The following is a 14,162-nucleotide window of genomic DNA, read 5'->3' as shown; positions in this document are numbered from 1 at the left end:
TTTGTTTTTTGTTTTTTTCTGATCATATATCATTTGACATAAATTCCATCCTTTTAAATGGATGGTACAGTTTCTGTTGAGATGGTGTTTGTGGTTCCCAATGTTTTTTTATGATGATTTTTTGAGATAATGAGAAACCCCTTAAAATATGAAAGAGCATCTAATTCAAAGAGGAATTCAAAGCTTATTTGATGAAAATTGGTTTTGAAATGGCTGAGATATCCAAATCAAAGCAATCCTAATAAAAGGTGGGACCCACCTTTTATTAGGATTACTTTCTTTTACTTTGTTTTTAGATATCTTAGCCATTTTAAAACTGATTTTCATCAGATAAACTGAATTCCTCTTGGAATTGTAAACTTCTTAACATTTCATAACATAGTTTCTAAGTATCTCACAAAAAGTTAGATGCTGAATCCTCGCCTAAACCAATACTATACCATAGGCATGATCAAAGAAATTACACAGGTGATGTTCATTCTTGTTGGCAGCAGTATTTTGTTCTTTCCTCCATCATTATGTAATTACATTTTGTATCTGTGAACAGATGTTTTACCTTGATTTGGTATTGTTCATCTTCATGTTCAGAATTAATTTATTTAGGACATTTTAGCACGATACCGGTATGTATTTCTAAGGTTAATTCAAGAAATATTGTCATTGTTAGGCTGTCACAGCTTTATTGGTACCATTTAGGTTTTGATGTTTTGAAGACTAGAAACACTGATATTTATGATTCTTATTGTAAATTTTGAATATTTTATTTTCTATTGTACTGCATTTTAATTGCTTTTTTTTCCCTGCAAAATGTGCGTGACTCTGTAGTCATCCAAGACTATGAATTGAATGTTTATGTTCCCTTTATTTTGGCCCTTAAACTTGTGTTGGTTTTACTGTAATTGACTTGCATTGCTGTAATGGGAATGCATGCATACCATGTTACATCAGTGGGAGCATCAAGTGTCATGTGAAAGAAGAAGAAAACAAAACGATGGAAAAGAGCAACTGAGAAATGGAAAGAATGCAAGCTGTCAATATTATCAACTTGAGGAAGAATCACGTTTCTAAACGTGTTCCCATTGGCGTTTACGAACTTGGTTTGGCACGCGAATCTTGGAGTGCCGCGTTTATCTAAACATTGTATAATCGTGATTCGAGTGTTGTCACTGCAGGGCTGCTTTGTGCCAGGAAATAGAGGTCAACTCTCGCACGCTTTTGTGTTACTGACAGCTTGTACCAGTGCACTCCCGTTATAACGAAATGCTCGGGACCGGCAGTTTTCTTTCGTTATAACGAAATTTCGTTATAACCGAACAAATACAATATATAGCAAAAACAAAGAAACCACGCATATGTCATATTCTGTTTGTTGAATACTCATCTTACACTGTGCAGATATGTGAAACGGAATGGTACACTGTACCTTTTAAATTTCGTTTGGATATGACATTAAAGAGAGCATAAAATTGACGGAAACTGTGCGTGACACACGGAGCGAACACACCGTGATGTAAGTAAAGCGTTCGCCCATGGTAGTTCCGCTACGAATTTTCGAAAGCGATCCGCATTTCGTTATAACGGAGCACATTTCTTTTGTTCTTCTTTGTCCGTGGGGCTCGGAAAAGACTTCGTTGTAACGAAAATTTCGTTGTAACCGTGTTCGTTATAAGCGATTTTTTTACCATAGACATTAATGGCGATAATTTTGGGACCAGAAGTTTTACTTCGTTATAACGAAATTTCGTTATAACCGTGTTCGTTGTAACGGGAGTGCACTGTACATTACACTGGAAGTTTACCGTGGCAGCTCAGAGAAAGATGTTTCAAAACAGTATTGCATTTATCTATGTACTTGCAGAAAGGTGATCATGGTCTCAAACGCGTTTCAAATCGCCCTTGAAATGGCTATTCAAATCAGTGTGTCTGAACACATTCGAAAACACAGACTTGTGTTTATAACACTCCCAAAAATGCCTAAAACGCATGTAGGATCGTGATTCTGCCGCAGAAAATTTTAAACAAATGTGCCCTCTGTTGCATTACGTTAACTTCCTCTCAAATGGTTCTCCTGTGGTGATGACAGGGGTTTTCCCCATGATGAAAAATAGCCATTATGGGTGATTGGGTTTTACCCTATTCTGAAAAAAAAAAACCAAAAACGAACTTTAAAGTGCAAATAAGTGCACACTTCTGTAATTGATAACAGAACTGGTAAATAGAGTCTTGCATTTTGTAACAAGCCATGTTTTAGCTATGCATAATTAGGATTAGAACCAGCACTGGCTGTAGGGCAGAAGCTTGGTGGTGCAGTGGATAAGACTCCTGTCCGGCGATCAGGTCGTAGGTTTGAATCCTGCTCGAGTATGTATGCCCATGATTTCTTTTTTCATGGCAACCAGGAAAACACTGATCAATTCAGTGCTTTGGCGTTGATGTAGGACAAATTGTCAATCAGTGTTGCAATACTGTAATTGTTTACATGTTTCTTTTAATGTAACACTATGAAATGTGTCCTTTCTCATTGAGTAAGTAGCCCAAGGATGAACAAGGGAAATTGTGCTTTTTATCCGACTCCTTTTGAGGGCAGCACTATACTCTAAGCAAATGTTGGTATTTTCAGCATTACAGTCATAAGTTGAATAATCGCCTAAGTCAAAGGTCTTCACAAGTCTTCTTTTCTTTATATTTCATTGATTTTCTCCAAGTCGAAGCTGTTACTTCAGTCAAAATAGCTACAACTTAGGCAAGGTTGACTGTATTTATTATTTACGTCAATTATGTCTATGAACAGATGATGTGTTCATCTGTGTAAGTAGTTAACTTGGACACTGTTTTCAACTGACAGATAAAGGGAAACATTCAAAAATTCTTCCAGTGTGAGTCCTTTTCACATTTGTATGCATGTGACCCCACAGACTGCAGCATAGACTGCAGCATACCCTCATGATGTCAATAGTTTCTTCTTAACTCACTCATATGAACAGTGCCAAGGCAGACACCCTAGGAAGTCTCTGTCTGCTGTATCAAGGCACTGTCTATGCCATATATTTAGCGAGTCTAAGTTTTCACGAATAGGGACTTCCCAACAATTTTGCGAGTTGTTAAATTCGCGAATGTGGAGTACGGTACCGATACGGAAAACTGCACGCGTTCACTTCACATTCATGTCGAGATCAGAGGCAATATTTTTGTGTGCTTTTAGATTTGCGATTAGTACCGGACTCCCAAAGTTCGTGAAAATAAAAGCCTTGCTAAATATTTGGCATATAATACAATACTCAGAACCCAGTAAGCTGATTGGCTGTTGGAAAAAGGGTGTGTGTGCAGCAGGCAATCTTGAATGACTGACATTCTGCACTTTGTGGAGGTTACAGAGAACACAACTGGTTCCAGTGAGCTTCTAATAGATAAAACACATAATGAACATTATGATTTTGCTGAATCACAGACCTCATTGCTAATCACGCTCTTTCTTTTTATTTGCTTGTCATGTAATTTCTTTTTGCGGGACCTTACAGGATTGTGCTTGGTGATGATGCACCATACATCGTAAGGGTGCAGATGTGCTGTTATTGACAACTTCAGGATGCTGTAAAATATTTATGAGATGCCAGATTAGTTGATTTTGTTTGTTTTAATTTGTTACAGTATAGGGTTTGTATGTGTGTGTAAGAGTGTGTGTGTGTGTGTGTGTGTGTGCATATGTTTGCCTGTGTTTGCCTGTCTGTCTGTCTGTCTCTGCACTTTAACCAGACATATGAATGACATCAATTTATTTGTTATATCGAAAAATGAAATATATGTCTCAATTACCATCATAGTTAAAGCAGTTTGTTCTGTTATGTTGTACAATGATACCAAAGTGAATTGATGTTTGTGGTATTATTTGAATCGAAGTGAATAGATATTTGAAAAGAAAGTCCATAAGAATTGAGTAAGAATATGGTGATACTTGGTTGGACATTTTTTTTTTTTCGGCCATCTGATCTGTCTTTTTTTCATTGGTTTGTTTGGATTCATTTACATTTTCAATGAGCACTGTGCACTACGGTAAAGAAAATACTTATCTTCTAGGGGCAAGCATCCCTACATCATTCTAGCTCAACAGCAGATGTTGGTTGTGAAAGGCTATTTCATATTGCCAGTTTTATCTGTACAGTACGGTTTTCCTAGCTCTCAAGAAAACTGCATATTCACTAGCCTTTTTGTGCAGAGGAGGTTCAGCAAAGTTGTTTCTTTTTTCTCTGTCTGTTTTCAGGTACTCTGCTGTAATTTTACAATGCTTGAATTATGTGTGTGTGTGTGTGTACATAAGATTTATAAAGTGTAAATTATGATTACCAGGCCAGGGTATGTAGCAAGAGACAATATCCAGGCATTTGTGCATGCCCAGTGAGATATCCACAATTTCTTGCTGTGTGGTTGATTGAGCTTATTGATAATTAGTTCTGATGTAGTAGGAAGTAGATAATTTTTTTTTTTTTTTTTTTTTTTTTTTTTTTTTGTCACACTCTTTCTCGTAAAATGTATTAATCTCGGTCAAATTATCACGGATGCTGTTATTGAACCAATCATTCCAAGCTTATATTATTGTTCTTCCCCACCATAATTCTTTAAATAGGGTGGAAAGTTCAGGGTTTCTGGCAAAATGAAATTGTACAGGTATTAAGGCTATGTACAGTAGTAGGCCGAGAGACAGATTGTTTGTGTGAGGATTGCATTGGCCCATCTCATCTGGATATGGCTCCAGAAAAAGTGGCAGAAAACTTGTCAGAATTTCTGTCAGACTATACCCAGTGGTTTATGTAAATACCACACTGCTGTAAGTTATGTTGCATATGTATCTTGACTGGTTAGTCACAAGAAATGTCCCAATGTGACCTCTGGGATGTTAACCTCCCCAGAAATTTAGCTACTTCTTGATGAATTGAAAAGATTATTAAAGATTTGTTTATTCCACATGCCATCCCCATAAAATTTTGGATTCCTTTTGTCAAATCTGATTGAAGAAGCCTTTGACATGTGGGGAGAAGGAGTGATGCATTTTTTTTTTTCAGTCTATGTGAATGTGTGTTTGATTGCAGTCACATATGTGACCCGCCACAATAAAAGGATCCGAAAGCCGGGGGAGGACGATTTTCAGAAAATGGCATGATGTGATTCCCTTACTCTTCCACTTTGATTTCATACATAACACAACTCATAAAAGTACTCGGTTGCGGAGATATAGATTTTCTTGGCACATGTTGAGTGGTTTAGAAAATCAGCGTTTCGAGAAAACCGCCTTCAAAGTTTCCTTCCGACGCCATCAGAATCAACAGGAGGCAAGACGGTCTGCAACCTCCATGATATTCATTAGCGCTTAGCGCCAGCAGTCTACACATGACCAATCAGTATCCAGGATGCCACGCACAGATCCAATAAGATTACTCCCTCGTTGCTAGGGGAGGAGTCTGTCTGTAGCGCTAAATCCAAATCTTCGGGCATGTTTCTGTTCCGTTGAAAGTCTGAAAATTATGGCCGAGAAAACTGATAGTTTCTTGCCTTTCCTTTGATCATTTACCTTCATAATTTTGGCAGATGATAGACGGTACATTAGTCTACAAAATTATGCCCAGAACAAAAATCTGATGGTTTTGACTGATTTTGATGATCTGACTTCAAACTTGATTTTCTCGACTCGGCCGTCAGCGACTTTAAGATCCTTTTGTTGTGGTGGGTCAAATACGTATCCGGGCAATTACCCCCAGAGGGCAATTACCCCCCGGCTAAATACTGGTTAGTGGTAAGGTTAGAGTTAAGATTAGGGTTAGGGTTGGGTTTAGTGTTAGGAGTTTGGGTTATGGTTAGGATTAGTTTCAGGATTAGGATTAGGATTAGGGACAGGGGAAGGGTCCGGGGTAATTGCCCAGGGGGTAATTGCCCTAGACCCGGTCAAATATAATAATTGTTTAAAGTTTTGTCTCTGAAGAGACATTACACAAAATGTGTTTGTGTGGGTGATTAAAGGTAGGGGATACCTTTTACAGACCTCCCAAAATGCAGCAAAACATTAGATATGAACCTCAGGGGACTTGCTTAGGCCACTGCTTAGAAATTTGGAAGTCAACAGTTATCTAAAATTTGAATAATGCACAAAACTCAACTACTCAGTAGTTCTGTGTGTCAGCCACACTTACGCCTTTTTGTTGCATTCTTCTGTATTTGTGATCTATAAACACAAATCTAAAAGTACAAGAGCTGATGTAATAACATATAGAGTGTGTGGCAAGAATGTATATAGAAATGTTTGTAAGTGTTGATGAACTTTCTTCACAAAATATACATGATGGACACACATCCATTACATGGGTCTGCAAAGGTAGCCTAGTAATGTACTGGAATTTACGGTGAGCCCCGAAAACAATTCAATTCAAAATCTAACGGTCAAAAAAATGTACTAAATGTTACCTTCCACTTTCAATACTTTATGGGAGTTTCTAAAATGATACTCTCTTCAACATACCACTGTATTTATACAACTCTTCATTTAAGGCGTGCAAATGGGATTCCCTACCTTTAATGCTTATGTTTGTTGAAGTAGGGCATTGTTTTTTTATGTCACTTTCTGTATCATACTTCTGGTGCTGCTGTAATTAAATTTGCTCTGATAGCAGACAAGAGTGAGAATTTAATACCTGCAGATTTTGAATCAAAGGCCTTTAGATACAATTTTGCCAACAAGCTACACATTGACACGTGAAATGCTAAAATACATGCAGTCACTGAAGGCATGGTGTATAAGACATGTCAACATTTAATATAAAAAAAAATGAGAACAATTTTTATATTCTATTTGAAAATGTCTTCACGAACCTGACAACAGGTAAACAAAGTTTATACAGCTTCGTTAAACTACTTGTGCTAACAAGGCAACTAATAATTATTGTAGTTGAAGTCACCCAATTTGCTTTCTGAAGGACAACATAAGAAGGAGATCATGTTCAAACTCGCAAAGGTGCTTTGTTCAGGACAAAAAGGCAAGAAGTCAGCTTCTGAGAACTTGCCTAGGCACCTTTGTCAGGATGAGAAGATGGAAAGATAAACTGATAATACCTCAATTCTGTGTCCAGGAAGAGAAATTGGCAAAGTGAGTTCTCCGAGCTTGCAAAGGCACCTTGTTCTAGACAAAATGAACCTTGTTGCACCCTGCCTTCTCTTCTGTAGACATCATTTTAGAAGTCCAAGTGCCTTCTTGTCCTACAGAAAGTACCTTAGTGAGATTGAACAGGTGGCACATTCTTGCTTTTAGCATGTTTTTTTGGTGTATGATGCAGCGTAAGTGTGTATGTGTATTGCACTGGTATGTGTGTGCATAGGCCCTATGCATGGGTTGTGACTGTAATGCCGAGTGTGTGAATTCAGTGGGGTCCACTCCCATACAGACCTTTGGCTTTAAAAAGACCAAAAAACAAACAAAAAAATATATTATGTTTTACTGTATGTGTGGGGTGTGTTTGGCAGCTGCTTGGGGAGGGGGGCGGGGTGGAGCATTGCCTTGACCCCGCAGGGAGCATGAGGATGTAGCCCCCCCCCCCCCCATCATATTTGACTTTGATTCATAGCGTGCAAAGTCAGGGGAAAACATAAAAGAAGAAAGTCAAGTTGAATTCTACAATTTCATATGCACTCAGCCAAAAAAAAAAAAAAAAAAGGAAGAAAGTAAACACTTTTGAGTTCATATTTTTCATTGAAGATTTTGATGAAAAGCAATATATTGTATATCACACATGTATTTACAATATTCCTACTTTGAGAAATCAATTCAAATTCCTATCATTTTTGTCAATACTGCTTCTCTCATTTCAATTGAAATTGGATTTGACAGAAGATTCTTCATTTTCTCCATTAATTTTAGCCTTTATTGATCTTTTGGGCTTCAAACATGAGAAAGATAAAAGATTTAATTTTTTGCAACTTAATTCATGTTTTCTACTGTATTAAATTTGTCTTTTGTTCTTATTGTTACATGGAAGAGCACTTACGCATGAATGACAACTTGTTCATTTTTGCCATTTTTACTTCTGTGCCTTAGAAGAGAATAACAAAGATGTTCACTCATGCATAAAGTTTCCCTTTTTATTGACCTACCAGGTTGATAGCCAATTAAATTACCTTGGCTATGGTATATATATCATACCTTAACTTTTAGCCAAATATTCTGTGAGAAATATAAACTTTAAAAAGTGTTTACTTTTTTTTTTTTTTTTTTTTGCTGAGTGTATTTTCATATGAATATTTTCATATGAATATCATACACTTGTATATATTCACATAAATATCTTCATGTGAAAAGTCGCAGAACACATGTACACAAAGAGTCACAACCACAGCTCCCATGGGCTTTTACACAAATGTACAGCCTATTTTTTTTTTTATACAGTCCTATATTTTTATTGCTTAGTTAATACATGTAACTGCAAGTTTTCAAATCATAAAAGGTTATGACAGAAATTGTTGAAAAGAATTTCTCTTTGATTTCCTGCCAAAATAGGAAATATAGTGAAAACGTGTGCATGGCAGTGCAGATTGGTAGTAAATGAGAGAATTTACAGAGCCAATAACATCTCTCATTCCCATAGATCTTGTGTGTTATCTATTATATACCTAGCTGTAGTAATCATTGTTTCTTCAAAACATGTCAAGTCACTGTAGGCACCATTAGAAATAAATCTTAATAAATGCCATTCATAATGTCAATGAGAACATGGTATGGATTTACAAGGGAACATTATTTTCAAAAACAGAAACAAAAGACAAAGAAAAAAAACAACAACAATCAGTGATAGCTATTGGCTACCAGCGCAAGACTCAGATTGACCAAACGAAATCTTCACTTCTCTTTTCCCTTTCCACTCTCTCCCTCTCTCTCTCTCTCTCTCTTGAACAGAATATGTCCGATAGACAGTATAGCATTATAACAACTCAAAAACAGTGACTTGCCAAGTTAAGGGTTGCTTTGAAAAACAAACATTTGTATTCATTTACATTTTTGCGTAGACAGCAAGGTAGACAGATGAGATGACCATCGGAATAAAAAAAAATGGTTATAGCTTACTGTCTGTTCACGCCTCATCAACGGCGTAAAACACATTGACTTTACACGTTATCTTATTCAGGGCCATCTAGCTCTAGCAGCAAACTCCTTTTTCTAAATAGATTTTATTTCACAACAGTTCTTATGTTTCTATCTCTTCGTTTTCATCTGACTGAAAGACACGGAGTTCCGTGATTCTTTCTGAGAGGTGGATATGGAGGCGTTTTTTACGCGCGCTGACCACTAAACCCGCTCTGACCACAGTGTGTAAGAGTTCTGTGGCTCTGACCACAGAACTCTATGCTCTGACTAGTGACTGTGGCAAAGCGCAAATTGGCAATGCAATTTGATTGCACAATACCCCTGGAAAAAACGGAGCGTGTGTTGTTTTTTTGTAACGTACAAGGAAGGTAGGATTGCGAAAACCCTCGTCTCCGCGCTTCGTCGCTTGCCGCCTGCACACAGTGCACTTGCACTGCCCCGTTTATGAGCGTTGTTGTACATGCACAACGTATACACTAGACCCTAGGCAGACTGACACGTTGAATCCACAGCCAAATTTGAGACACAGGAAGAAGCAGTGCAAAATCCCACGAGTTTTGCCTGGTAAGAATTTAGTTCCATTTGATTGACTCAGATGCTACTTTATAAGTGAAATTTGGTACTTTTGTGCATCATGCAGTTTGTGGTTTGAAAATTCGAGGATAAAATACGTTACAAAGCCACTCCCTCCTGATTGTAAATCTCGAATCGACACTGCACTCTTCACATCGCAGCGTCCCCTTGGCCTATCCCCTGAAAAACACAAAACACAGAAACGAAACCAGCGCTCCATCATCAGTGTTCAACTTCAAAAACCCTCATTACGACTTTGATAAAGCATGACAGGTTAGCATCGTCCTCTGTGACTATATTTTCAGATGATTCAGTTGGTAAAAAGACAACTTTCAAGGGTTATTGTCGAAAGCAAACGTTTTGCTTCTCCTAAACCTGCCATTGTTGGAGATATGTGGGCCGTGGGAATTCCAAGCAGCTAAAAGAGGATGCAGTGCATTGCGAAACCGTTGCCCTGTTTCGGAGGCATGTTTGTGATCGTGTTGACCAACACAACTAGTGATGTACTAGTAGTACTACTAGATCTAGTAGATCATGTTTCTAAAATGTTTGATTTTCTTTTCTCCTTTCATTTTTGTTTTTGTTTTGTCTCCTGCACTCTTCATCTGTTCATTAACTTGATTAAATTGTGAGAGTTTAGAAAATTTCTTTGTAGGTCCACATGGCTAAACATTTATCAACAGCACCAACCACAGACCAAGATTAATCTAGAGACCCTTGGCTTAGCATATCAGAGAATTTGCAAGAAGAAACAGGAAGAGAAAAAGGAATAAATTGACAAATAATCAGGATGCTTGTAGAATATTTCTAGTATGTGTGCTGTGCTTATTGTGGCATGTGGCTACAGACTGTATGTGGGATGGGATCACTAATTTCTAAGAAATGATACTTTGGAATGTGACTGTTGTATTGAAAACAGTCTCTAAATCGGCACTAATGTGCATTCATATCTGTGTAGATGTCTATCTCAAATTCTGGAAACCCAAATTGCACCAAAATCACACTTTACTGAATAGCATATTTCCCATCATTGACATTTATAACCAAATTGGTTGTCGGAAAGCATCAATATCAACGTCCACTTTCAAGTTGTTGCTCAAACCAGACTCGCTCCTTGCAAGAAATTGCAGCCTACACAACAATCTAGAAAAGTTCGGCATCAATTATTTATGCAATGGGAAACTCAATGCGGTAGCTAACAAGTAATGTGAAATTGTGCTGTGCCAAGTTGAAAGAAGTTGGTATTCACTACTAGTATTGGAACACACTCCCATCGACAGTTTCCGACATCACAAACAAAGGCTCCTTCAAAGCAGCAATCCTACAGTACATCCCCAGGAGCAAAGCAACTAGACCCCACACTTCTCTCTCCGCGCTATAGAACAAACACCAGCGCATCCCCTGTCTGGTTGGCCCCTACTAAGGGATGTTGGACAGTATTCAAAAAGAAGAAGAAGTACAGCTGTATTGAGAAATCATTGTGTGTGTGTGTGTGTGTGTGTTTGTGTGTCTGTAGTGTCTGTCTGTCTATCTACCTACATTGTATGTGTGGTCTCTTATGATCTAGAAAGTGCATTTCTCACCCAACTTACTCAACTTGCCATAAATCATTTGTACATTGAATGAATTGTAATTTTTTTTTTTTTTTATTGCTCATGGTTACTTGAAAGATTTGTCAGATATTAGACGGCTTAACTTATAGTTCAGATTGCACAGGCAGTGTAAGCTGTGATGGCTCAAAGAGTAAGTTGTTTTGAGTGATGGCATGAAAATCAGCATCGATATAGACTTTCCTGACTTCTTATTTGGTTCAAATTTATGAGAGTGATTGGAAATAAGCTATTAACTATATCCTGTGATTTGGGTCCAATTTGGCTCAGTGAAATTTGAGATATATCTACACTGTATGTGGATACAAGAGTACAACTAGCACCTCTAGATCAGCCATCGGTTCAAATCTATCTGGAACTAGACGGCAAGGTCAACTTCTGCACACTCGTTTTTTGACTGATTTTAAAGGCATGGTTGCATTTATGTAGAACATGCTCTCACAGATGTCTCGTATGGATGACCCTAATGTCCGACATTAAGGGGAAGAGAATGCGATGATAAGGAAACATTTAAGCAGATAGTAGCTGCATGACTAAATGATAGAATTGAGAGAGGGGTTATGACTAAAGAGAGATGCACAGACTGACTTGGTCATTTTCACCAGTACCAAGAGGTCACACACATTGATGCTCTTGTAGCAGAGCAACTCAAATCAAGTTGTGTTTGTTGTTTGTTGTTAGGGTTTTTTTTTTTTTTTTTGGTTTTTTTCTTAATGATAATTTGACTCGGGTCTTCATTCACACCTGAGGCACAATTCTGCAGACACCTGTAAATTACTAAGAATTTCTCACGGATTTCCCATCGGTCAGGTCTTGGGAAGTTTTTGGAAGAGTTCCTTATATACCAGTATTCTCCAACTGATAATGACCGTATCCCACGGAGGTTGCACAACTACAACTCTGTAAATCCCTGACCCCCAAAACATACGTATGCTTACCTTAACCCACAGCTACTTGTATTGAATGGTGACAGGACATTTGTTCCTGCAACTATTGCCCTGGTCTTTTTTTCTCCTAGGAGCAGGGGGGGGGGGGGGGGGAGGGGGAGGGGGTAGGTTGAGCAAGCCAGCAAACTCAGAAATCTTTACGAATCTTCTTCTCTAACAGTTGACTAGAACCAGAGGGGTAAGCTAAGTCACTTTATTGTCCCTGAGCAATATTGTTGACTGCAGTTTCAAGCTTGTTCATGGCAGATCCAGGGTTGGGCTTTTGAAGTTCTAGTCAGGTCCCAATTTTCAATTTTCCTGTTCTTGGAAACACATTGTCAGATTTCCTTCAAACTTGGTACAGATTATCACTAGGGTAATAGAATTATTATGTATCTGTGCAACTGGAGCACTATTCCCCACTTGGGCCTTACAAGCGCAATACCCCTTGAGTGGAGGGGGGGGGGGGGAGGAGGCAAAGGTGACCTTGCATTACTTGGGTGAGCATGAGACTCCCAGGTCTTTTTAAAAATATATATTTTATGTGGAATTATGTTTTATACATCAGTTTCTTGTCCTTCTATTTTTCTATGAAGATCTTCCGGTTCTCTCAGCTGAGGATAGAGAGAGCCATGGCTTTGATGTAAAGAGCTGTAGACAGCCAGCTTCCTACTTCCCGTGAGCCAGATCAGCCACAGTGACTAGCTATCTGAGTGAAAGCCAGCCTTGCCGAGATGACCGATTTGCCTCCCGAGTCTCCTTTGCCCATTGAGGGGGAGGTGGTGAAGGAGGAAGTGACTGTCACAACTTATACGGAAGACGCAAAAGAGACTGTCGACAATCGCAACGCTGGCGGCGGGAAGGTAGGAAGCGGTTCCAAGAAGCGAGAGATGTTGGAGAAGAACAGCGAGGAGTACAAGCGCCGCCGGGAGCGCAACAATGAGGCGGTGCGGAAGAGCCGACAGAAGAGCCGGCAGAGGGCCTCCGAGACGGCGGAGCGGGTGAACGAGCTGAAGAAGGAGAATGCGGAGCTGGAGCAGCGCGTGGCACTCCTGAACAAGGAGCTGGAACTCCTGAAGGACCTGTTCCTGAGCCACGCCAACGACATGCCGGACCCCAGCACCACCTTCGGGCTGTTCAACGCCAATCCCAGCCTGGGATCCAGCGCCCCCAACCCGGCGCTCTCCTGCATCGTGCTCAAGACTGACTCTCATACCGTGACTCTGTCCACCACCGCCCTCCCGGGCCAGGGCATCAAGACGGAGACATGACCAGCTTTCTTCAACAGGCTTGGGTCAAACATAATCAGAAATACTCAATCATATGGTCAGAATGTTTTCCTTATACATTATAGGATTGATTGCTTATGACTGCTTGCCCCATGCAGCTTACTATTAATGTGAACTAGTCATGCCTACCAATAATCTGAATGTTGTCTTGCAAGAGCGGCAGTCAAAACATTTACATGTATGTACATATCTTAGTGACATGAATACAACTCCTGAATTCAGTTCGAAAGCATCTTGCTAAAAAGCAAAATATTTTTTTTTTTCAGGGGAAAATAAAGAGACAAAAGAGTAGATGCTGTGAATGCACCACATGTTTTACCTGCTATAGTTAATTTTTTCAGGTAGTCGGTGACTAAAAAGACTGCTGCTACTTTAGTACCACTATGTCCATGCATGCAAGACGTGTCGGCATTTTCCACTGCACTGAGAAATCCTCCCAATTACCAAGAGATTTTTCAGAAGACATTTAGAGATGGGTTTGCACAGATGAGACAAAGTTTCTTTTTTGTTTTTTGTGAAACTGTTCAGTATGAGCTTTGCTACCTGTCTGTGTTTGGTATTTACGGTACATTGAGCCAGGTTTGTCCGTCTCTTTGTCTCTTTTCCATGATGTTCAGCTCAAGAACCCACTGGTCCAATATTTCAC

At 39.0% G+C, this 14,162-nt stretch overlaps 1 protein-coding gene across 1 annotated transcript; it reads left to right on the top strand.

The window, feature by feature from the left end:
• Positions 1-9,594: 9,594 nt before the first annotated feature.
• LOC140233125 (uncharacterized) lies at positions 9,595-14,162 on the top strand. The gene is made up of 2 exons (XM_072313240.1): positions 9,595-9,682; positions 12,824-14,162. The coding sequence occupies exon 2, from the start codon at positions 12,962-12,964 to the stop codon at positions 13,496-13,498; it is 537 nt and encodes a 178-aa protein (XP_072169341.1). The 5' UTR covers positions 9,595-9,682; positions 12,824-12,961; the 3' UTR covers positions 13,499-14,162.

This window comes from Diadema setosum, chromosome 9, assembly GCF_964275005.1.
Source record: "Diadema setosum chromosome 9, eeDiaSeto1, whole genome shotgun sequence".
Lineage (NCBI taxonomy): Eukaryota > Metazoa > Echinodermata > Echinoidea > Diadematoida > Diadematidae > Diadema > Diadema setosum.
The sequence above is the reverse complement of the archived record's forward strand: the minus strand, read 5'-3'. Positions and strand labels throughout refer to the sequence as shown.